Source organism: Equus asinus, chromosome 4, assembly GCF_041296235.1.
Source record: "Equus asinus isolate D_3611 breed Donkey chromosome 4, EquAss-T2T_v2, whole genome shotgun sequence".
NCBI classification, from domain to species: domain Eukaryota; kingdom Metazoa; phylum Chordata; class Mammalia; order Perissodactyla; family Equidae; genus Equus; species Equus asinus.
The window spans coordinates 142,184,998-142,208,332 of NC_091793.1; the positions used below are offsets into that span (position 1 = coordinate 142,184,998).

The following is a 23,335-nucleotide window of genomic DNA, read 5'->3' on the forward strand; positions in this document are numbered from 1 at the left end:
GCATCGAGTCCTCCTCATGCTTCAAATCTCTGAATTCTCTGTCTGACCTCTAGACCCAGATTTAAAGGTCTCATGTGATGAGATCAGGCCCACCTGGACAATGTCCCTAGTGTAAGGTTAATTGATTTGGAACCCTGAATACCTCTCAAAATCCCTTCATAGCAGTATCTAGATGAGCGTTTGATTGAATAACTGGAGGCGTTTGTATCTGCCAGGGGCAGGATTCTTGCGGGCCGTCTTGGAATTCTGCCTACCATGCTAACCATATTTCAGATGAATTAATGTCACTATATTATAAGGGCTTAATATTCTGATATCATGAGGGCTTTCGGGAGAATATTTTCTTTTTGTCAAGTGTCTAGTATCTTATAGATACTAGAGCATTTTCATGGAATGATGGATCCGAGTGCCTCAGATCTTGTGTTGTTTTGTAACATATAAATGAATTCTTCCTTTTTGTCTCATAAACAACTGTGCAGGAATCCCTTTTCCTTATAGTGTAGATGAGAGTAAGAATACAGATTACTGAGGAGGATTTGTGTGTTCGTGTGTGCCAAGTAGTCTGGGCCATGTGTGGCTGGCACAGACTGCTCGTGGCCTCTCTAGGTCCCGCTGAGGACACTGCAAGGCTAGTCATGTGAGATCTTTAATTGTAAGGGTAGACACGGAATCATTCCACAGGTGGCCGTCTTTCTGAAAGATGGACCGTTGATTTGAAAATCTGTCGCGCTGCCTTGCTGTTCATTCGTTCTCAAGTGCCTCAGGGTCTGTTCTAGGTACAAGGTGTGCACTTGTGAACAAAGCCAGGGCCACTGTCCCCAGGGAACATTTGTCCAATGAGTAGTGAACTAGTAAACATTTACAAACAAATGGAAAAAAGGCTACGAAGAGAAAACAAGGGCAGCGGAGAACATTGTGAAGGAATGGGTGGTGGTCCATTCTTCTGTGTGGGGTGGCCTGGGACGGTGAGCAAATCTAAGAGTGTTGTACGCGGCGATCTAAGAAATGACTGTAATCAGATTGTACACAGGGCTTGGAGTTGCTCTACACGTGCCTTATCTGTGAACAGTGGGACTGAGAATGTCCCGTGGGTAACAGATCGCCAGGCCTAGTGGTTAGTCACACGTCGTTCCCAGAAACTTTAATGTGAGAAGTGAGCTTACCGTGTAGAACAGTGTTCTCAGTGTGCTTGCCAGACCCCGGGGGGCCCAGGATCTTTTCAAGGGCTCCGCCAGCCCCCTCTTCAACTCACGTCGGTGTGAGACAAGATCTTCTCTATTTACTTCAATCATAATAATCTAGCTCAACAGGTTAATTGCCAAAGTTGGAGATGAATCTAGCCATCTTCTATTAAGCTAGACACTGAAGTATTTGTAAAGGTGTAAAACAGTGCCACTTTTACCAATTTTTTTTAAAATGTCTATTTTTTAATTTAAAAAGTTATGTTCCTATGGTTTATTGTTATTTTTTAATGAATTAATAAATGTGTATTCTAAAACTTTATCAGTTTTAATTTTTAGTAAGGTAAAAATTGGAAGATAGACCCCACATAAACAAAAGCTGAGAGTCTTAATAATTCTTAAGAAGTTGGAGTCCTGAGCCCAAAGTGTTTAAGATTCACTGGGTTAAGAAATTTTTTAAATGTGATTTTAATGTTTCCCTAAGAACAGAGTATTTACTTCTCTACAGATAAGTGCAATGGATGCATCTCCACGGAATATTTCTCCAGGACTTCAAAATGGAGAAAAAGGTAGGTCCTCGAGGCTAGTGATCAGTGCCGTTGGATTTAAAGACACTTCTTGGTCTGTAAGTTCTTATTAACCACTAATTTTGAGAATATTTTTGGATGCAGTTGTTCGTAGGCTTTTTTCGCTTTCTGTAGAGCATTTGTAGCTCTACAGGATTATTGTAAAGTCTATCAGGGTGTAGAAACACACAATAAATAGAGAAGGCTGCCCTTAGGGGAAGAAGAAACAGAAAAGGGGAAATGGAATTTTCTGTTCTGTTCATTCCAAAGTCAACTCCCAGGTTTCGCTGCAAAAAATCTTACAAACTTTGATTTATATTTTTATGTCACTGAGATCTTTTCTAGACTTCAGCTGTCTTTTACAGCATTTCATTGAATAACTTGGTGCCATCCTGGAAAATCTGCAGGGAAATTTACTTAGACCATCTTTATAGAGCAAGAGCTCAACTCGTACTTCTTGGCATTTTCTAAAAATTATAATTAAGTGAATTTTCCCCTGAGAATAAGCAAGTTGTTTTTTTCCAATAGTGTCATAATTTCATTCCCTATTAAGTCGAATGGACTAACATTAACGAGGCATTATGGTCTCGTGCGCAGAATATTGGACGCAGGTAGACTGGGCTGCCGTCTCTGTGCTGTCTCTGACCTGATTGTGGTCAAGTCCTCTAACCCGTCTGGATTTTTGTATCCATTTCTAAAATAAGCGCTAAAATGGCCTCAGTAATTTTTGAAGAGCTAAAATTCTTTGGTAGTGAAATAGAAATATGAGTTGGCATTTTAAAAACATTACTTACTCAGTAGAAATGCACTTAATGGTCTTAAATGACTCACTTTGTTTTTCCTTAGAGGACCGCTTCTTGACAACCCTCTCCAGTCAGGGCCCCACCTCTGCTGCTCATCTCCAGCTGCCCAGTCCCCCTGAAGTCCTGCCTGAGCAGGCAGGGGGGGCGACCCCCGAGCCGGATGCAGCCAGCAGTTCTGAAGGTACAGTTCATGCCACTTTCCCTGCCATCTGTCAGGAAGAGAAGTGCCTGCGACTCTTTCACAGCCCTCGGAATTTTAAAACTTTATACTCACAGTGCTCTTTCAGATAGAGCTTTTCCCATGTCGCTTCTTCAGTTGCACTGTCGACATGGAAATATCTCAGTAACAGAATGTTACTCCTCTTTCTGTGCTTTCTGGGGATATTACTTTCTTAAGCCCCATGAAGCACACGGTCATTGTCTGGTAAGAAAAGAGGGAAACTTGCAGCCATTTCTCCAATAACAAATCTTTATTCACTAATAGCAAATTTATGCCTTGCTTCTCTCTTTCCTTGCTTTTTGTTTAAGCAGTAACCACTTAATTGTGGTGTAAACTTTTAAAATGACTTTTAAATTGCAATGAAACCCAAATGTGATAGCCACAGTGCTTGTAATTGGGTTGAAATGGCAACACGCTGTTCCTGCGTGCTCAGGCAGCAATTAGATCACACTGCTGCAGCCCTGAGAAACTGTTGACTCTAAGCTGATGTCAGCTCCGGAGATGTTACAGAGTAAAACAGCAAACCCCTTGGGGTCAGTGCTGTGCATGCTTCACTACTGCTTCCTGTTTCAGCCCATAGTAGTCATTTTACTTAGATCAGAACCATAATTGGTAATTATGGAGTACATATGTCTGTGTTCCAAAAAGAAAAAGAAAGAAAACTGACATTTTATACTTTTTTTACTCCTGAATATTAACATATAAGTAGAGTATTTTTCATCCTAGATGTGTTTGATGGACATTCTCTGGGATCCACAGACAGCCAGGTGAAGGAAAAATCAACCATGAAGGCCATCTTTGCAAATTTGCTTCCAGGAAATAGCTATAACCCTATTCCGTTTCCTTTGTAAGTGTTATGAAAGACAGTGGCTGTTGGGTGGTTTTATTTTCACTTAATTTCAAAATCTCTCTTTATAGATTTGCTCTACATATTTAAATACGTTTATTTAACTGTATATATGTATTTTTCAACCCTAAATTACACTTTGTGATAGTAAAAGAGATGTCTTTTGGTATAATGTGATTTGTAGAACATGTAAACAATATTATATAGATGAGTGGATGATAAAAGCATCAACTAATGTTGCTTAATGCTTAAGATAACTATTTGTGAAAGTAATTGTTTATATGTGTATGTTTGAAGATACACTGCTCCATCTCTTGATCTCATAATCCCTCATAAAAACATTGCTGGTTGTATAGGAGGAGGATATGACTGGCCCAGTAACTTCCTAGGACATGCTACTTTTCTAGCAGTGGGATGTGAATTACAAGTGTTCGTGTGATCCTGTTTGTGCTGGGTTTGCTCAGAGTGGGAGGCGTAGAGGCTGGCTGTGACAGTTTGTTTTCCTTCTGCTGGTTGACCTGTTTGCCATCAGATGCTGCTCTTGTTACAGTGTCACAGGTTTGCCCAAAGGTGGACGTTTGCTAATGAGGACTTTGTTCTTAACTGACTTATGTATTATTTATTCAGTCAATATTTAAACCTGCTCAGTGCCAGCTCTAGTGTCCTAGGATGTAGAACAAAGTTAGTAAGGAAAAATCACTGCTCTCAGGAGCTCACAGCCCTCACGGTCCTGGGGAGGAATGAGCAGACTCTCAGTGTGGAATCCGACATACTGTGATGGCAGTGCCTATGAGGTCCCTGTTTTCTCTGCTTCAGACTCCAATGCCTTTGTTTCTTGACTGGGTTATGGTCTCTCTTGTTTTAAGGCCTTGGCACATGCCCTCACTCTCTTCTTTGTTTTGTTTTTTTTTTAAAGATTGGCACCTGAGCTAACATTTGTTGCCAATCTTCTTTTTTTTCTTCTTCTTCTCCCCAAAGCCCCCAGTAAATAGTTGTATATTCTAGTTGAGTGCCTCTGGTTGTGCTATATGGGATGCCGCCTCAGCATGGCTTGACGAGTGGTGTCATGTCCGTGCCCAGGATCCCAACCGGCAAAACCCTAGGCCTCCAAAGTGGAGCGTGAGAATTCGCCTGCTTGGCCACGGGGCTGGCCCCCACTCTCTTCTTAGTCGTTAGCGCCTGTGGTTCTTTCTCAGGAGAGCTTTGCTAGACCCTCCCCCAGCCCCCTTCCCCACCCAGATTAGGCCTCTTGGCTGTGTGCTCTGATTCCCCCATGGCACTTACCATCACAGAAGTGGTTATATTTATTTGTAGGATTTCCTGTGAACTCTGCCACGCCTGTTTTCTGCACTGTTGTGTTGTTGATATCTCGCACACATCAGGTGCTTAGTAATAGTTTTTCTTATTATTGTGTATCTGGCATGTCAGGTGTTCAGTAAATAGCCATTAAATGAATGAATGAATGAACGAATGAATGCTTCCCTTGGGGGGTTAGGGTGCAAGTCAGGGGAACAAGATTTGGCTGAAAGTGGAGCCATGCCACTGAGGGGCTGGCCCAGTGGCGTAGTAGTTAAGTTCAGTGCGCTCTGCTTCGGCAGGTAGGGGTTCGCAGGTTCCGATCCTGGGCATGAACCTACACATGCTCATCCAGCCATGCTGTGGCAGCATCCCATATACAAAATGGAGGAAGATTGGCACAGATGTTAGCTCAGGGACACTCTTCCTCACCAAAAAAAAAAGGTCACACCATTGAGTTTCTGTGTGATAACAGGAGAGAGCAGCTGTGTTATTTATTGTTGGTATATTTCAGCAATTTCTAGAAGACTTTTCTTCCACACTTATAGTAGAACAAAATACTACACTTATGCTATTCATTGTAAATCCTTTTTGAGATGAGTGTGGCCCAAAGTCTTGGTGGTTTGGAAATCTTTGTTTGGAGGGACTATTCCAGAACCTTCTGATTTGAGACTAGTTCTGATAATTTTCAATCGCCTTCAGAAGCTTTCTGCTGATATATTTTCCTTTGCTGTTTGGTTCAGGTTCCGCATACATTTTGGTTTACTTAATTCCTTTTTTTTAATTGCAGTATAGTTGATGTACAATGTTATATTAGTTTCAGGTGTACCACGTAGTGATTCGATGTTTGTATACGTTACGAAATGATCACCATGGCAAGTCTAATTGTATTTTTATAATTGTGCAGTATTTAGTTAATTTAAAATTGTCCTGAGATTTACTTGTAACGTGTTAGTGGTTTGTATAAGTGATTTTCTGCTAATTTTGTTCTTATCTATATATTTAAAAATGTTGAGCAGTGATCCAGATAAACACTACTTAATGTACGAACACGAACGGGTGCCCATTGCCGTCTGTGAGAGGGAGCCCAGCTCCATCATTGCTTTTGCTCTCAGGTATCACTCACGGGGCTTTTTCGCCTGTGGTTATGTCTTTATATTTTATGTGTATTTATTAATCGCTTTATTGTTAAGATGTCTCATATGGAGTAAAATCATTAAATATAAGTAAAAATATGAAATCTTTCAGATTCTCTGTATCTGAAAATGTGCTCTTTACCCAAATAATTAGAGGAGGATTTGATTTTTAAGCAAGCTCCTAATACTAAATTGACTAGGCAAGTTGTTTGTAATCCTTATACCCTGTAGCCATTCTCCGTATTATTGCATGTGTCCTGTCCTTCGATTTACTTATTGACGTAGTTCGGATGGTAATCTGAATACATCTTTTGTACTCTTCATTCACTTCTTTCCTGCTTCCCACGCGTAGCAGGTCATTTCCCTACTTAGAGCAATGCTGTTCCTATGCCTTACCCCATTTACATGCCACCTTTATCATGCATCTTAAAGAAGACCCCTCTTTAAAAGTATCTATATGTCGTGTCTAAAAGGACGAAGCCTTTGATCTTGGTAGTATCATGGCACTGGTGGAACCTCATTTAAGTAGAATCTAAGGTGCTTCATTTTTTAAAATATTTTTTTCTATTGGAAGGCATTGAAATTTTAGTTTTTCTGTTTATATATTGGTTATAAGGCTGTCACTTATTCAACAGCTACACGAACGTCTACACTATGTGCTTTACTGGGTATTGGATCTATACCGGTAACCAAGATAGATTTCTATGTCTCGGCATTTATGGAACTTTAAAGTTTCCTGTTTGGATGATGAGGAATTTTTTTCCTTTAGAAGATTCCATATGATAAAATTTTTATCTTTGCCTTTTGGCTTTTATGAAGATATTATTTGCTTCTTGCTTTATTGCTTAGTTGTACCACACTGATAGATTAGAAATTCAACCAGACCAAGAATGTATTTTGTACTATTAGGAAGCTAGTGTTGTAGTTGAGGTCACCTTTTCCAATGTCTTGGACCCTAAGACACTTCTCTTATTCCCTGACATCTGATTTATCTAAATCAGGGCTCCCAGACCACTAGTCCAAGAGTTGGATTTTTTGTACAATGCAGCATAACAAAATTTTTTTCTTAAAGTTCAATACCTTTAAGTAGGAAAGCACTCTCAAGTTCCTTTCCTCTCTGTCGTGCTAAGCCCTCAAGATTCATACTTTTGAATTAGCTGTTCATTTGATCTGTGTCAGTATGTCGGCTTTTACAGTCGTTGTTTGGGGTGTTGATGCTGGTTGGTGTGTGGGACGTGTTTTGTATTATTCTCTGTGAAGACATTGACCTTCATGAAGCTGCTACTTGATGACTTTTGTTAGTTAACATTTCTGTCTTTGTTTAATTATGGACACTTAAAATGATTGTTTTTCTGTAATGCAAAGCTTATTCTAAAGCGTAAGATTTTTTAAAAGAAGAGCTTACCGTTTAATATTTTCCAACCCATTTCTACCCTAAGTTGTAAAGAATACCGAAATGCCTTAGAGGAATTGTCCAAGGCAACTCTGCGGAACAATGCCGAAGAAGGGCTCCCAGCCAACAGGTGATCCGTGACTGCGTGGGTCTATTTTAATGTAGCTGTGGCACCATTTTCCAAATGCTCATACTTCAGTTATGCTGTAGCTTATCATCAACATGAGAGTTTCTAGGATACAGACAGTGGCGTTCATATTTAGCCAAGGATCGATAGAACAAAACTCAAGTATCGCAGAAGACCTGGGACAGCCCCTTAGGATACAGTTTCCTGATCATTGCCATGGGGGTTCAATGTATATTACAGATTTCAGCTTTCCAAACATTTGGTTCTCTTTACTGTGTTCATTTAAAAGATAGTAACCTGTGAAATTAGTAAAATACTGCTTGACTTTGTAATTTGAGGTGTTTGTGAATTTTCCATAATAATTAAAGAGCCTAATACTTAAAAAACAAAACCAAACCTCCCAAACCAGTTCTTTTAGTATGTGCAGTATTTTACACATTTAGACAGAAATCGTCATAGGCTAATTATTTTTATTCTTACTCAACTAGATTTTTCAACTTTATGAACCTGATAAAAGTTGATCTGAATTATATCTTATCATGGTGACTAGCATGAGAAATATGAAATTGGGTATTTTCTGTAATTGCTTGACTTAGAAGTGCTAATATTGCTCTGATGGACTTGGGAAAAATACTGTAAGGGCGTCTGCTTTCATGCATTTTTTCGTACACTTTTACACTTCTAACATTCTACTCCTTTTCTTAGTCCAGTAGACATTTCCAGACTTTTTCTTCCATGTCCTAACCTGTGTTTATGTAAATTAGAATTAGATTTCGGATATTGTGGAAGAGGTGAGGTGGGGAGTAGGTTAATGTAAGAAAGAAGTACTTGCTATTTTCTGTCTGGATAGTGTAGAACCAACTTTCCTTTGCGTTTTGTTTCAGTGCTTCAGACAGCAGACCAAAGGGCGGCAGCCCTGGGAGGCCGCCTGAGCTCGGTGGAGGCTGCCCCAACCGGGCGGCCGAGGCAGAGCCGCAGCCAGGTAAGGGCACAGGTGGAGCAGGAGTTACTAGTTTTGTTCGTAACTGTGGTTTGAAGAAGAAATCACATTAAATAAGAAATGCCATCTGGCAAGGATTTATTACTTCTGGTCTTTGAAATATAATGTGGATTTTAAACTTTTTGTGTATCCTCTTTTATGCATATTTTGCTTTTCTTTTATTCTTACCTTAAGTTTATTGAATTTGAAACTGCTAGAAACTCATAGGTCTATGCAAAAAGAAGCAGGATCTGCCTTCCTCACTAGAGCTTTGACTTTAAGGTGTACAACCTAAGAAATAGAATAGCAACATTTTTTGTTGCTTTTACAGTATTGTTGGCATTATGAAAAGAACTTTTCACGTATTATCTTCTTTAACCCCACAATAATGACGTCAGAGTTATTTGACATGTGCCTGTTTTTCAGAAGGAAAGGTAAGACTCAGATTAAGCAGTTTGCTCGAGGTTGTAAGGCCGTGGGGCCTGGGATTTCAACTTGGGCCTCGTTGATTTTGTCAGTTAGGAATACATTCACTACAAATAACAAACTCAAGTGACTACTGGGGCTTAAACACATGACACTTTATTTTTCTAGAACAGCAACGTTTGCAGGTGGGCAATTGCTGGCATTCGTTCAGCTACTTAGCTTTGTCATGACGATATAGGATAGTTTCTCATGATTCCCTTGAGTTTTACTCATGGTCAAAAACATCCCACTTATGCCTGCATTTGAGGCAGAAAGAGGGAGGTACAAGCTGCAGCTGCTCCCTTTTACTGGGAAGGCGGAGGCTTCCCTCAGTCTCCCGGGTTAGAACTGAGTGTCACGCCGCCCCTCCTGCAAAGGAGGCTGAGAGGGTGTGAGCAGCTTGGTCCCGGCAGCTCATGCACATCGTGGCTCCTTCCCTGGCCTCTACACGGTGCAGCCCCAGACAGGATTGGAGCTCTGTTAGCAAGGAACAGGTGGGACGGATTTTAAGGAGGCCATATGGTGTCTGCCGCCCTAAGTCAGCACTTTATGATTGACGTTTGATGTGGATTTTTAAATGTACAAGATTAGAATCATATATGTTAATGATATGATGAAGCTCAAAACTAAGGATAAAAGTCTAGAACAAGCTGTAGTAATTTTTTTGGCCATCCTGTCCTACTTGTTTTTTGAAAAAATGCTAAAAACGGAATCTTATATTTTGCTGTTAAAATGTAGGATCACAAATGATATAAAGATGTTACCTTTAACTCTGAATCCTTGTAGCATGTAATACTATTTGTATTAGTTTAATTAAGTGTATTGTAACACCATAAGAGCTCAGCTCTCACATGATCGTGTTGTTCAACATATTGTGACTGTTTTGGAAAGATGTTTTTTGAAGGCTTTCTGTATACTGTCTCACATTTTGATATATAACCCTCTGAGCATTCCTCTTCTGTGTTTCTGATAAGTGCTTGACTGCCCCCAGAACCCCTAAACGTGTGGAATAATCTGTGCAAATGAAAATATTGCTTTATGCATATTTATTATCCTCATATAATGGTTGCTGCTGACAAAGGAATGAGCTGAAAGTTTCTATTTTTCCACCTGCAGTGACCTGTACTTAATATGTTACCTCTTATTTTTAGCCAAAAAGGCTTCTGGGATGTTGTCCTTCTTCCGAGGGACAGCAGGGAAAAGCCCTGATCTCTCTTCCCAGAAGAGAGAGACCTTACGTGGAGCAGATAGTGCTTACTACCAGGTCGGGCAGCCCGGCAAGGAGGGGACGGAGAGTCAAGGCACTGAGCCTCCAGGTGTGTTGAAGGAGACCAAACGCGCTTGTTCTAGGGTTCGGTTTACTTCTTATAGCTGCTTCTGTTCCTTTTAGCCAAGGAGGTGATTCTTACTGCTGAAACCAGAGCCTTCCCCTCTCCTCCCACCTCAGGGTGGCGGAGTAGAGAGCCTACCTGGTTTCAGACGCCGTGGCCATTGCTCACTGTGGTGGAGTCAGAAATCTTTAGTTTCCATTCCTGTAAAGTGGCCAAAGTAATGTCTTCCAAGATTTACTGCGGACTCGGTGACATCACACCTGGGAAACGTCTGTCTCACTGTGTCACTCACAGTGTATATTCAAATGTTCTCGTTCTACTGCCCCCTCAGCTGTTCCTTTCTTTTACAGCCTCTGTAAGGTGGAGGCTGTGGATGTCCACCTTCATTTTGATATTTAAAAACTATGTCTACCTGACTACGTTTGAGTATGGCGTTAGACCAGGAGTCGGCAGACTCTGCTGACTGTCTTTGTAAAGAAAGCACATTGGGGCCCAGGCACCCCCGTTCCCTTGCTCCCTGTCTGGCCGCTTTCTCCTTATGTTGGCAAGTTGAGTTGTGACTCAGTGAAATACATACCATTGACCCTGTACAGAAAAGGGGTGGTGACCCCTGGTTAGGTCATGAATTAGTGACTTAAAAAATAGCAACTACATAATAAACTTTCATTAGTAATTAAGGTATCTGTGTAGTATTCTGTAGGCTGCTTTTGGGCTGCGATCCTTGGAAGCCATTGGTGTTTCAAAAAAATCCTTTTGAAATGTGAAACTTAGAGGATCACTTGTTTTTCTAGATGTTAAAATATATTTCAAATCGATAATAATTAGAGTGGATCTGGCAGTGGGTTTGCCAGACAAGTCAGTCAAGTGTAAAAAAATAGCTCTGAAGTAGAGACTAGTATATTTCATACATTACATGTCTATCTTAGTGTATGATAGAGAAAGCATCTCAGAGTATCGGGGAAGCATTATTCCACACACGGTAAAGAAGCCGTAGAAACTCAATGTCAGAGCCGAGTTAGTATTCTGCTGTCATAGAAATCACGTACATATAAGAAATGATTCTTCAACCTGAATTCCCTACTTTTTAATCGAAAAGTTGATGTTTTAAAAGGTACATACATTTTTATTGCAGTAGTTTACACAGTTTAATTGTATACATGATGCTTGGTTGAGAGTGACTTGACGAGGATAACCAGTTGACTTCCTAGTTTTTATTGTTGTATCAGGAAAAAAGAACAAATAAAATGAATTGATAACTATTTAAAACGTGGGCTTTACTAATGATATTAAACCTTTTAGATGAGGTAGATGGAGGAGACACACAAAAGAAACAGCTCACAAATCCTCATGTGGAACTTCGTAAGTATGAAACAAAGTCTTGTTGGTTTGGGGACAGGAACTGTAATTGAGCAAACTCTATTTGAGGCTTCTAGCTTCATACTAGATAAATATCTTGTTTCCTGAAATGAAGACTAAGTCTGTGTGCTGACATGAGGTTTATTTAATCTATAATTTATTTTATAAAGTATACGTTATTTAATTTATAAAGAAATTTAATTGAAATTATAATGTAATGTGTAACTACACAAATTATAATTTAATTTCTAATGTTTAAATAATTACTTACCATGCAATTCAGAGCTGCAGGCCTTGACGAGGCACCTGGAATTATGTGTATGCCCGTGGATGCCAGAAATTTATCTGGAATAATTTAGACAGTAAAATTTATATATAAAAGTACAATGATGAAAATACAGTAGCCAGTATAAAATTAGAAATGGGTCTGAAGTTACGTTTGTTTTTTCCATAAATAGGTAAGGTGGTCATAAGATGCTCTTCAGTCCTCCCTGAAGGTCACTGTCACAGGATTGTGATAAACAGCATGCAACTAACATGAGCTATCATAGAGGGACTTAGATGGCTGCATTTGGTCGGGATGGGAATGGCAGGAAAGAAAAGACATTTCTAATTGACAAGGCCTCTCCTTTGACACTTGCCTTCATAGAATTTTCTGACGCTAACGCCAAGTTTTACTGCCGGCTCTACTATGCGGGAGAGTTTCACAAGATGCGCGAGGTGATCCTGGGCAGCAGCGAGGAGGACTTCATCCGCTCCCTCTCCCACTCGGCACCCTGGCAGGCACGCGGGGGCAAGTCCGGAGCGGCCTTCTACGCCACGGAAGGTGAGTCTTTCTGATCGTCTGCTGAGTGTGTGATGGCCATCTTTCTCCTCAGCTAATTTATGAAGCACTTGAACTGAGGGGTGAGGATACTGTCAGTTGGCAAACAAAGCTTTCTGTTTTTCTTTTTATGCTTGAGGGGATGTAATAAAAATGCTTGGGAGAATATACGTGTGTATGGTGTGCAGTTAGAGACAGACATTGATCCGATCCTTACTGAACTCTCTGTAGTCCCAAGTTCTCCAAGTGTCAGCAGTAACAGGGAACTTGTAGAACACTCAGAGGGGTCCCTCATTGCTGACGAGAGAAAGGTAGATGGGAGTGTTGATCTGAAAGCAGCAGCGCCAGGTCTTGACCTGCAGAGGCTGCCGGTAGACGGTGGCTGTGTCTCGTCGCCCCCCATGCCACTGAAACCCAGCTCACTGGAGGCAATGTGGCGGGAAGGGTATGCTCGATAGGCACACCCGCAACTGTGGCTTGCTGGGTTAGCGTAGGAGCATGTAAGCTTTATTTAGTAGCTTTAGCAGGTGGCCCATCTGGTTGGGATTTAGGTGTGGAACTGTCAAAGGAGAATTTTCTTGATTTTCTAAATCCTCACCAGCTCTTCCAGGCCTTCAGTCACTTGAGAACTGTGCTCGGATTAAAATTTTCTCTGCGACTCAGAAAATACCCCTTAAAAACATGAAGCAAACAAATCATTTGGGTTCTTGGGAAGGACTTATTATAGATTACCTCAGTGCATATTGTGATTGGAATAGACATTTGAAATTTCTGCCTTTTAGATGATAGATTCATTTTGAAGCAGATGCCTCGTCTGGAAGTCCAGTCTTTCCTCGACTTTGCACCACACTACTTCAATTATATCACAAACGCTGTGCAACAAAAGGTAGACACCCCAAATCTGGGTCTACAGTTAGAGTGCACTGGGCCTTTGCACGTCCTGAGAGTTAGTGTAATGCCATTTTCTCCGTGACAAGCCGGGCAGGATGTGACCGGGTCTGCCGCACTGCTGAAGTGTGACAGAGCACAGTGATTGCAGACTCTCCTGCCTTTGCCAGGGAGGGACCAAGGGCTCTTGGGCAAGTTGTGGTTGATCAGTGTGTGTCACAGCCAGTCAGAAATGTGAAGGCTGGATGACAACAGCTGCTTGTTTAGTCATTTGTAATTTTGCTGAGACAGAAGCCTGAAATGTGTGTTGAGAACTGAGGGTCTGGACCCCTTACACAGAAGGAGAGGGAGCCAGTGGCCCAGGTTTCCCCTTGTCCCGAGCATGACCCTCCCAGTGGGTGTGTGAAAGAGCCACGAGGATCTTTTTCATTTATGGTTTATTGCTTGTTATTGGGGAAACTATATGTCATAGTAAAATTTATGAGTTTGACTAATTGTGAAAGATTATCCCTTGTTTGCATGTTAAGGATCTACTATTTTTATTGGCATTGCTGCCTTACTTTCTCCTGAGATTCAAGGGTTTGAGTTTTTTTTTTAAGGTCCTCTGACTGGTCATATTAATATAAAATCATGTCTGGATGTTATATGGAATAGTCCAGGTATTCATATTAAATTACAAATAATCCTTTTTGATAAGAGTTTGCTTTCATCTTTTCTTGATTAGAGGCCTACTGCACTGGCCAAAATTCTTGGAGTTTACAGAATTGGTTATAAGAATTCTCAGAACAACACTGAGAAGAAGTTAGATCTCCTTGTCATGGAAAATCTTTTCTATGGGAGAAAGATGGCACAGGTAAGGATATTGGACTCTGCAAAGGATTTAGCTACTGGAACCCTTTGCGCTTCTGGTTCATGAATATAATGAATATAATCAGAGAGTAACATCTTATTTGATAGTAAATATTAGACTTTGGTTGCTAGGCTAAATTTAACTTTTGACTTGTTGAACCTTATAGGAAAGAATAAAGAGGAATGTTGTAGACTAGTCCTAAAATTTAACGTATTCAATATCCGAGAAATATAGAACTATAGAATTAGAAGGCAGATCTGCTTCCACCATCTCACTTTTAAAGATAAAGAAACTGAGGCCCAGAGAAATTAAGTCTTTATGACAGTCATGCAGATATTCCTGGAACTCAGGTTGGTGTAGATTCTAGAACAGTACTCTTGGAAGTGCTGGTCCTTGAACTGTTTCTGGTCTGTGGTGAGACAAGGAGCTGGTACCAGGATGTACCTCACTGCTTTCTTCATTGAGAATGTCTTGCTATAACATCGGCTGAACTAAACATTGTGCTTCATGATGTAACTGGCTTATATTCTGGCAGCAGCTCCTTGTGTCATCACGAGTCAGAACCACTGACTAGTGGTGGTCTGCAGAAAACCCTGCAGATGCAACGCTGGTCTCGTAGCTGGGTCCCCAACCTCTGAGCGTGACGCTTTGCCTGTTGCCCCAGAATTCCTAGAGATGTACGTTGCTGCATTGCCATAAGAAATCGCACAGTTTTGGTTTCAAAACTGTTTCCTAAAACTATTTGCATCTGTTTTTTAAACTGCTTTATGATCCAGCAACATATTTTTGGAGTTCCTTGTTAATGTTTCTTAAAGTTGAGTAAATGGGTCAGCATATTTCTGAAATGTTTCAGTAATGGGCCTTGGTATCCATTTCATATGATGCAGTTATGTCACCATGTATTTTATGTATCATGCAGTTACAGTGCGCGTGTGCACTGGCTCATGTATCATGCACTTAGGGCACGTGCATGCGCTGGCTTACCTATCGTGCAGTTAGTGTGCGTGTGCACTGGCTTATGTATCGTGCAGTTAGTGTGCACGTGCACTGGCTTACCTATCGTGCAGTTAGTGTGCACGTGCACTGGCTTACCTATCGTGCAGTTAGTGTGCGTGTGCACTGGCTTACCTATCGTGCAGTTAGTGTGCGTGTGCACTGGCTTACCTATCATGCAGTTAGCGTGCGCATGCACTGGCTTACCTATCGTGCAGTTAGTGTGCACGTGCACTGGCTTACCTATCGTGCAGTTAGTGTGCACGTGCACTGGCTTATGTATCGTGCAGTTAGTGTGCGTGTGCACTGGCTTACCTATCGTGCAGTTAGTGTGCACGTGCACTGGCTTACCTATCGTGCAGTTAGTGTGCGTGTGCACTGGCTTACCTATCGTGCAGTTAGTGTGCGTGTGCACTGGCTTATGTATCGTGCAGTTAGTGTGCACGTGCACTGGCTTACCTATCATGCAGTTAGCGTGCGCATGCACTGGTTTACGTATCTTGCAGTTAGTGTGTGCGCCTGCACTGGCTTACGTATAGTGCAGTTATGGTGTGCACATGCACTGGCTTACGTATTGCGCAGCTATGGTGTGCGCATGCACTGGCTTATGTATTGTGCCATTACAACGCGCGTGTGCTCTGGCTTACGTATCGTGCAGCTATGACGCACGTGTGTACTGGCTTACGTATCGTGCAGCTATGGTGTGCGCATGCACTGGCTTATGTATTGTGCCATTACAATGCGCGTGTGTACTGGCTTACGTATCGTGCAGCTATGACGCGCGTGTGCACTGGCTTACGTATTGTGCAGCTATGACGCGCGTGTGTACTGGCTTACGTATCGTGCAGCTATGACGCATGCATGCACTGGCATACGTATCGTGCAGTTATGGTGTACACGCGCACTGGCTAACGTATTGTGCAGTTAGTATGCATGTGCACTGGCTTACATATCATGCAGTTACGAAGCACACGTGCTCTGGCTTACATATCATGCAGTTACGACGCACACGTGCTCTGGCTTACGTAGTGTGCAGTTACCACGCACACGTGCACTGGCTTACATATTGTGCAGTTACGACGCACACGTGCACTGGCTTACGTATTGTGCACTTATGGTGTGCACGTGCACTGGCTTACGTATCGTACAGTTAGTGTGCGTGTGCACTGGCTTACGTATCATGTGGTTACGGTGCACCGTGTATTGACTTATGTAAGTTGTGATTGTTTTTAATTGGATTAAAAAATATATAGTGGTAGTGGCTACAAGGAATCTTTCTGCCTTTTAAACGTAATTACATTAATTATTCATTTGTAGTAACTCACACATAAATGACAGAATTTTCTTTCCACCAGGTTTTTGACTTGAAGGGTTCACTTAGGAACAGAAATGTAAAAACTGACACCGGGAAAGAGAGCTGTGACGTGGTCCTGCTGGACGAGAATCTGCTGAAGATGGTCCGGGACAGCCCTCTGTACATCCGCTCGCACTCCAAGGCGGTGCTGCGGGCCTCCATCCGCAGCGATGCCCACTTCCTGTCCAGCCACCTCATCATTGACTATTCTTTGCTGGTGGGGCGAGATGATACCAGCAATGAGCTTGTCGTTGGGATTATAGGTAAGTCAACAAGCATGCCTTACTTGTAGTTCACGATTGAAGCCAGAGCAAAATTGTGGATGACAGCAAGTCTGCTCTAGTAATAACTTATTGACTGTTTTCACCAACTTTCATTTGAAAATTCAAAACTAATAGTTTTTAAATTCTTGTATCTTCTTTTGTTCCCTCATTTCCATTTTCATCATCTTTACCAAAAATACCTGTATTCAGAAGTCACTTATAAGTGAAGCCCTGTGAGGTGGTTGTGAGGATTAAATGAATTAATATGGGGAAAACGCTTAGGAAGCACCTGGCGTATTGTCAGCACTCAATAAATGTACCTATTGTAGAAGTAATAGTAATGGTGATTGCTGGTGTCATTTGCTTGCATTTAGTAACATAGCTTTACTGCTAATATTGCCCCTGCAACAGATTATATTCGAACGTTTACATGGGACAAAAAGCTTGAGATGGTTGTGAAATCAACAGGAATTTTAGGAGGACAAGGTGAGCAGAATTTTGTTTTGTTTACTCTTCAAACTCTTCTCATGTCTTCCTTATCAGTTAACATTTAAAAAATGGATACCTTTTTTTTTTAAAGATTTTATTTTTTTTCCTTTTTCTCCCCAAAGCCCCCTGGTACATAGTTGTACATTCTTAGTTGTGGCTCCTTCTAGTTGTGGCACGTGGGATGCCGCCTCAGCGTGGCCTGATGAGCAGTGCCATGTCTGTGCCCAGGATTCGAACCGACAAAATACTGGGCTGCCTGCAGCGGAGCGTACGGACTTAACCACTCAGCCACGGGGCCGGCCCCTGGATACTTTTTTAAATTCTGAAAAAATAAGTGATGTTATCTTTGATTTTCTTGTCATTTCCACAATGATCAAATAATAAAGGGAATTGTTTAGGTGGAGAAATTTTGGGTTAAAATTTGCATTAAAATGCTAAAAGTTTTCAAAATGAAGAGTTGGAAAAAAATGCCAGAGGTAGTCTTTAATCAGCACTTGAAATCCTCTGGTTCTCTGACCACTGTTGGCCCCACTTGTCCTTCTGTACGTCTCTCATGTCTCGGCAAGAGCTAGTGTTTTGAAGTGGAAGCTCATACCAGGAAGGACCTGTCCTATGACGTGTGGCGCACGGAACACCCACACTCCTTTCTGCTCAGACTGCTGTGGTGTATGCGTCTTTACACCAGTATGTGGGAAGAACATATTCTTGAAGTCAGTTGCCTGAGCAGTTACGTAACAGCTTTCTACTTCCTTTTCTCTTTCACAATTTTAGGTAAAATGCCAACTGTGGTCTCTCCAGAGTTGTACAGGACCCGATTTTGTGAAGCGATGGACAAGTATTTCCTCATGGTACCAGACCACTGGACAGGCTTGGGTCTCAACTGCTGAAATGAAGCACATGTTTTGAAATGGACTGTGAAGGGAAGGGGCTGGAACAAAGGGCCAGAAACAAGCCACCTGTTTTATTTCTTCATCCCATTCCTGCTGTCTACCCAGGTCTTTCAGTTCTCAGCACGTGGGCTGTCTGTCACCAAAGGGTTAAAATTCCACAGGTTTGCACTTTGGATTTTGATACCTACAGATTAGCTCTCCATAGGCTGGGAAGTTGCATGGACACTTTCACTTAAGCTGAAATAGGTTTCAAAGGGCTAAGGGCAAATGTATGGTTAGAGATGAGGAAATGAGTGAAAAATGCAATATCTATTTGCTAACAATCCTGTTAAGGAAACTGTCTCATAGATTGTGACTCTCCTGGCATCACGTTTGACACTGTCTTTGCGTAGAAAGCATTTGTAGAGCTGCTGGATTCGTTTTGTGTTTCTTATGTGACAATTTGATATTGCCTCTTATCAGAATTTCTGAAACCTTTAAAAGATCCTGAGTTCTCTGCTAATGGCCAGTTAAACAGATTAATACAATCTGCTCTTGTTTTATTGAGGAATTTGACTTAAATTGGGGATCCTTTCACATTCTGTGTCCTGCCCTGTTTTCGAATATGTTTGATGTTTCTTGGGCTCTGTCCTTACTTGTCTGTGGGTGACAGGAGGCTACAGCTATTAACTTGAAGCCTTTTTCAGGAGCTGTTTTTTAAGCTTGTGTACAACTTTTGTGCAGTTCATATGTTGAACTGTACTTAGCCGCATAAACTCGTATTCTGGGTTTCCCCCACTTTCAGGGGAACTTTAGTAAATGAATCAACAATGACTAAATCCCCAAAGGGAGAATTATGAATGACAGATTTCTTATTTTAATGTAAAAAATAAATTAGATCCAAGAAACTGATCCAAGAAATTGAGTGAGAGGGAAGGATTTGCTTGTTTTTTGTGGAGTTAAAGTATCTTTTAAAAATATAACCAGCAATTTAAGTGGCATCTATACAATTAAGAAGTTTTTAACATGGACATCCCTGTTTCCTAATGTTCTGCACCAGTTTCTAGGCCCGTTCTGACTATCAAGAAATGTTGAGATAAAATATTCTTAGTAAGGAACTTCTTTAATCAAGTTTTCCTTTGTATAAAAAGGGATCAGAAGTACTAAACCGTCTTCGAGGCGATTCTGTAAGCCTGGATGTCTGCTCTTGGCTTCCTTCCATAACAGGGATAATTCAGTATTTATCAAGTTTGAGGGGTTCCACTCCTTTTAGGATTCCTATGATAGCACATTTCTATTGTAACTTTCACATAATAAGAAAGAGAAGTCTGGGTACATTCCATTTACAGAGACTGTAAGTACATGGAGTAGGAACCTTTTGTAAAGTTTGCCTTAGAGAATGAAAGCATTAGTTTGGTGCTTATTAGAAACATGGTTTGTTTTGAACTAGAAACAAGTTGACCAAGGACTTAGGACTGATCTGATGATAAGCACTTTATAAAAACAAAACGCCGTGTGCCTTCTGAAAACACACGAAACACTGATGATTTTAGTTTTGATATCAAAGACTAGTAAAGGAGTTGTGCAGGAGTGACAGAGATGCGGAACGTCGTCAGCTTCTTACGTTCCAGGAACAGGGGACCTTGCGTCTCGTTTTGAAGCAAACGCTGTCCTGTCTCTGCGGGAGTCTTAGGTAGAGCATCCTGCCCACGTCCTGCCCTCTGTGTGCTCTTGTGGGAGTGTCCCCTGCGGGAGCCACTGGTCTCTGTGGCTTAGTCTCAGTACGGCATGTAGCTCGAATGCTCCGCTGGGACAGCTCTGGCAATGGTGTGTCATGTTGGTTTTGTTTTCCTTGCCCAGAAGAACTATTTTATAAAGTACTGCTGCCTCTTAGGTAATTTCGTGGCTAAGAAAAAATTCCAGCATAATATAGTCTGAAGCGGGAGTTGCTGCCTTGCGAGGGTCTGTCCTTTTAGAACTTCTTAGGAAGGGGAAATGCGAACTTCATTGTGTTGTCAGTGGTGGAGCTGTACCCAGCCCTGCTGCGTGGGGGCACCCTCCACGTGTTTGTGGGGTGTTCTGAGAGGTGGAGCTGGAACAGCCTGCTGCAAGGGGTCGCCCTCCACGTGTGTCGGGGGTGTTTCAAACGCCATGCTGCTTGGGGGCCCCGAAGGGCTGTTCTCTGCCCTCAATTCCTTCCGAGGCCTGGAGAGCATTTGTGCTGAAAGTTAAGAGTGAGGAAGAAATCCTAGTACTTTCTTCCTTAGAATAAATGATGAATCCTGAGAATAATTGCCAGTAGCACCAGAAAGCTATGTGAACATGTTGCATTGATAAAAATCTTATTTATAATGTGAAGCTTTTTGATACCATCAAAACTTTATTAAAAAATAAAAAGGATTGACTGTTTTCTTACCCAAGCCTAAGAAAAATAAGGGAAGTAAGCTGTTACAAACCCCTTTGTAGTCTATTGAATATTTAAGATTTATAGATAGTCAAAATTTCCTACAAAATGTCCTACTCTAATTTTTCCTTGATCAGCAGTGGGTGGTTTTCTGGCTTTGGCCTTTCCTGGGTCTTGTAAATAGTAGGTTGTGTTGGTTTCTGTGGCCTCGGCTTCTCCTTGGTTTTTGATCCGTTAGCACTGGGCAGGTATGACGAGGAAGGTCCTCTCCCTGTGGGAAGGTTGCTTGCCAGCGGGTGCAGACCATTGTGAATGAGCCTGATGGTGAGCGGTCAGGCCATGCTCTCTCCGCCGAGTGTTAACATGCTGACTTAGGCAGTATTCAAACCCTCTAGTGCAATGCCTCTGGTTTGTTTTTGTAACATGGGTGCAGTGTATTATAGAAAAATAAAAATTACAGTGATGAGCATTTTATTAATGCTGCTGTGCTGGTTTTGTAAAAAATGTATATTGTCTTTCAACTAGAGAAATACTGTAAATCATAATAGCATCTTAATTTAATATGAAAAATTCAATTAACAGTATTGAAAATACTTAATGTGTTATATTGTGTATATTTCTCTCCTTTGGTTCCAGCTGTTTTATATGGTTGACCTGTTATTTAAGAGAGAAAACTGCCCTGACCTTTTGGAGACTTATGCTGTAAATAAAGACTTATAATAAACCGAGGATCCACTTCACTTGGTTTTGAATTGGCTTGAGGGGTGGACGACAAGGGGAGATGGCGTGTGGGGCGCAGGCTTAGCCCTGCCCTTGCCCCCAGTGTTGCCCTCTGTGTTCTCTCTCCCAGAAGCCCAGGAAGCTGTGCCCAGCCTGGCGGAGCTGTGACCCCAGCCTCAGGCGCCCCTTACAGCTCCTGGACTCACCCGGCCAAAGTGAGGCCTGGCCTGGGGGCGCAAATTGGGGGAAGAGTTCTTTGTCCTCCTCACCTACAAGTCTCGTGGCTCAGAAATTAATTTCTCATAAAATTCCTGGGTTAAATCCTGGCAAAACTACATTTTTTTAACCTAAAATGTGGTGAAAATTTGTCATCTTAACTATTTTTAAGCGTACGGTTCAGTGGTGGTAACTATATTCCCATCGCACAGTCCATCTCCAGCACTTTTCATCTTGCAGAGCTGAAACCATGCCCATTAAACAACAACTCTCTTCCCCCTCCTCCCAGCCCCTGTGGCCACCACCCTACTTTCTGTTTCCATGAATTTGACTATAGGTTCTTCATTATAAGTGGAATCATACCATATTTATCTTTTTGTGACTGGCTTATGCCACTTAGTGTGATGTCTTCAAGGTTCATCAGTGTTGTAGCATTTCCTTTTTTAAGGTTGAACGACATTCCATTGTATGTATGTACCACATTTTCTTTTTAAAAAATTTTTTTATTGAGGTTGTGATAGTGTACAACCTTATGAAATTTCAGTTGTACATTATTATTTGTCAGTCATATTATAGGTGTGCCACTTCACCCTTTATGCCCACTCCCCACTCCCCTTCCCCCTGGTAACCACTAATCTGTTCTCTTTGTCCATGTGTTGGTTTATCTTCCACATATGAGTGAAATCATAGGGTGTTTGTCTTTCTCTGTTTGGCTTATTTCACTTAACATAATACCCTCCAGGTCCATCTATGTTGTTGTGAATGGGACCATTTTATCCTTTTTTATGGCTGAGTAGTATTCCGTTGTGTATATATACCATATCTTCTTTATCCAGTCATCAGTTGATGGGCACTCGGGTTGCTTCCACGTCTTGGCTATTGTGAATAATGCTGCAATGAATATAGGGGTGCATGGGTCTCTTTGGATTGCTGATTTCAAGTTCTTTGGATAAATACTCAGTGGTGGGATAGTTGGGTCATATGGTATTTCTATTTTTAATTTTTTGAGAAATCTCCATACTGTTTTCCGTAGTGGCTGCACCAGTTTGCATTCCCACCAGCAGTGCCTGAAGGTTCCCTTTTCTCCACAACCTCTCCAACGTTTGTTATTTTTGCCATTCTAACGGGTGTAAGGTGATATCTTAGTGTAGTTTTGATTTGCATTTCCCTGATGATCAGTGATGATGAGCATCTTTTCACCTGCCTGTTTGCCATCCATATATCTTCTTTGGAGAAATGTCTATTCATATCCCCTGCACATTTTTTGATTGGGTTGTTTGATTGTTTGTTGTTGAGTTGTGTGAGTTCTTTATATATTATGGAGATTAACCCTTTGTTGGATATATGATTTGCAAATATTTTTTCTCAGTCAGTAGGTTGTGTTTTTGTTTCAATCCTGTTTTCCTTTGTCTTGTAGAAGCTTTTTAGTCTGATGAAGTCCCATTTGTTTATTCTTTCTATGATTTCCCTTGTCTGAGAAGACATGGTGTCCGAAAAGATCCTTTTAAGACTGATGTCAAAGAGTCGTACCACATTTTTTATCTAGTCTTCATCAATGGACATTTGTATTGCTTCCACCTCTTGACTATTATGAATAATGCTGCTGTGAACATGGGAATGCAAATGTATCTTCAAGATCCTTTTAAAAGTTCTTTTGGATAAATACAGAGAAGTAGGATTGTTAGATCATATGGTGGTTCTGTTTTCTAACGTTTTGAGGAAACTATACTGCTTTCTCTTTTTTTTTTCACTTTTATTTATTTTTC

At 41.3% G+C, this 23,335-nt stretch overlaps 1 protein-coding gene across 18 annotated transcripts in view; it reads left to right on the top strand.

Moving 5' to 3' along the window:
• PIKFYVE (phosphoinositide kinase, FYVE-type zinc finger containing) overlaps nt 1-21,226 on the top strand; it is a 77,026-nt gene extending 55,800 nt beyond the window's left edge. For 17 of the 18 annotated variants that reach the window (XM_044768279.2, XM_070508492.1, XM_044768277.2 and 14 more), the window contains 14 exons: nt 1,690-1,750; nt 2,594-2,731; nt 3,497-3,617; nt 5,933-6,028; nt 7,489-7,572; nt 8,454-8,551; nt 10,165-10,329; nt 11,644-11,703; nt 12,350-12,526; nt 13,306-13,409; nt 14,136-14,264; nt 16,610-16,871; nt 17,283-17,357; nt 18,132-21,226. In XM_044768279.2, coding sequence (XP_044624214.1) covers nt 1,690-1,750; nt 2,594-2,731; nt 3,497-3,617; nt 5,933-6,028; nt 7,489-7,572; nt 8,454-8,551; nt 10,165-10,329; nt 11,644-11,703; nt 12,350-12,526; nt 13,306-13,409; nt 14,136-14,264; nt 16,610-16,871; nt 17,283-17,357; nt 18,132-18,247 — 1,686 coding nt within the window. In that variant the 3' untranslated portion in view covers nt 18,248-21,226. The remainder of the gene's footprint in view (nt 1-1,689; nt 1,751-2,593; nt 2,732-3,496; nt 3,618-5,932; nt 6,029-7,488; nt 7,573-8,453; nt 8,552-10,164; nt 10,330-11,643; nt 11,704-12,349; nt 12,527-13,305; nt 13,410-14,135; nt 14,265-16,609; nt 16,872-17,282; nt 17,358-18,131) is intronic. The other variant, XM_044768285.2, reaches the window with a different exon arrangement.
• The last annotated feature ends 2,109 nt before the right edge of the window (nt 21,227-23,335 follow it).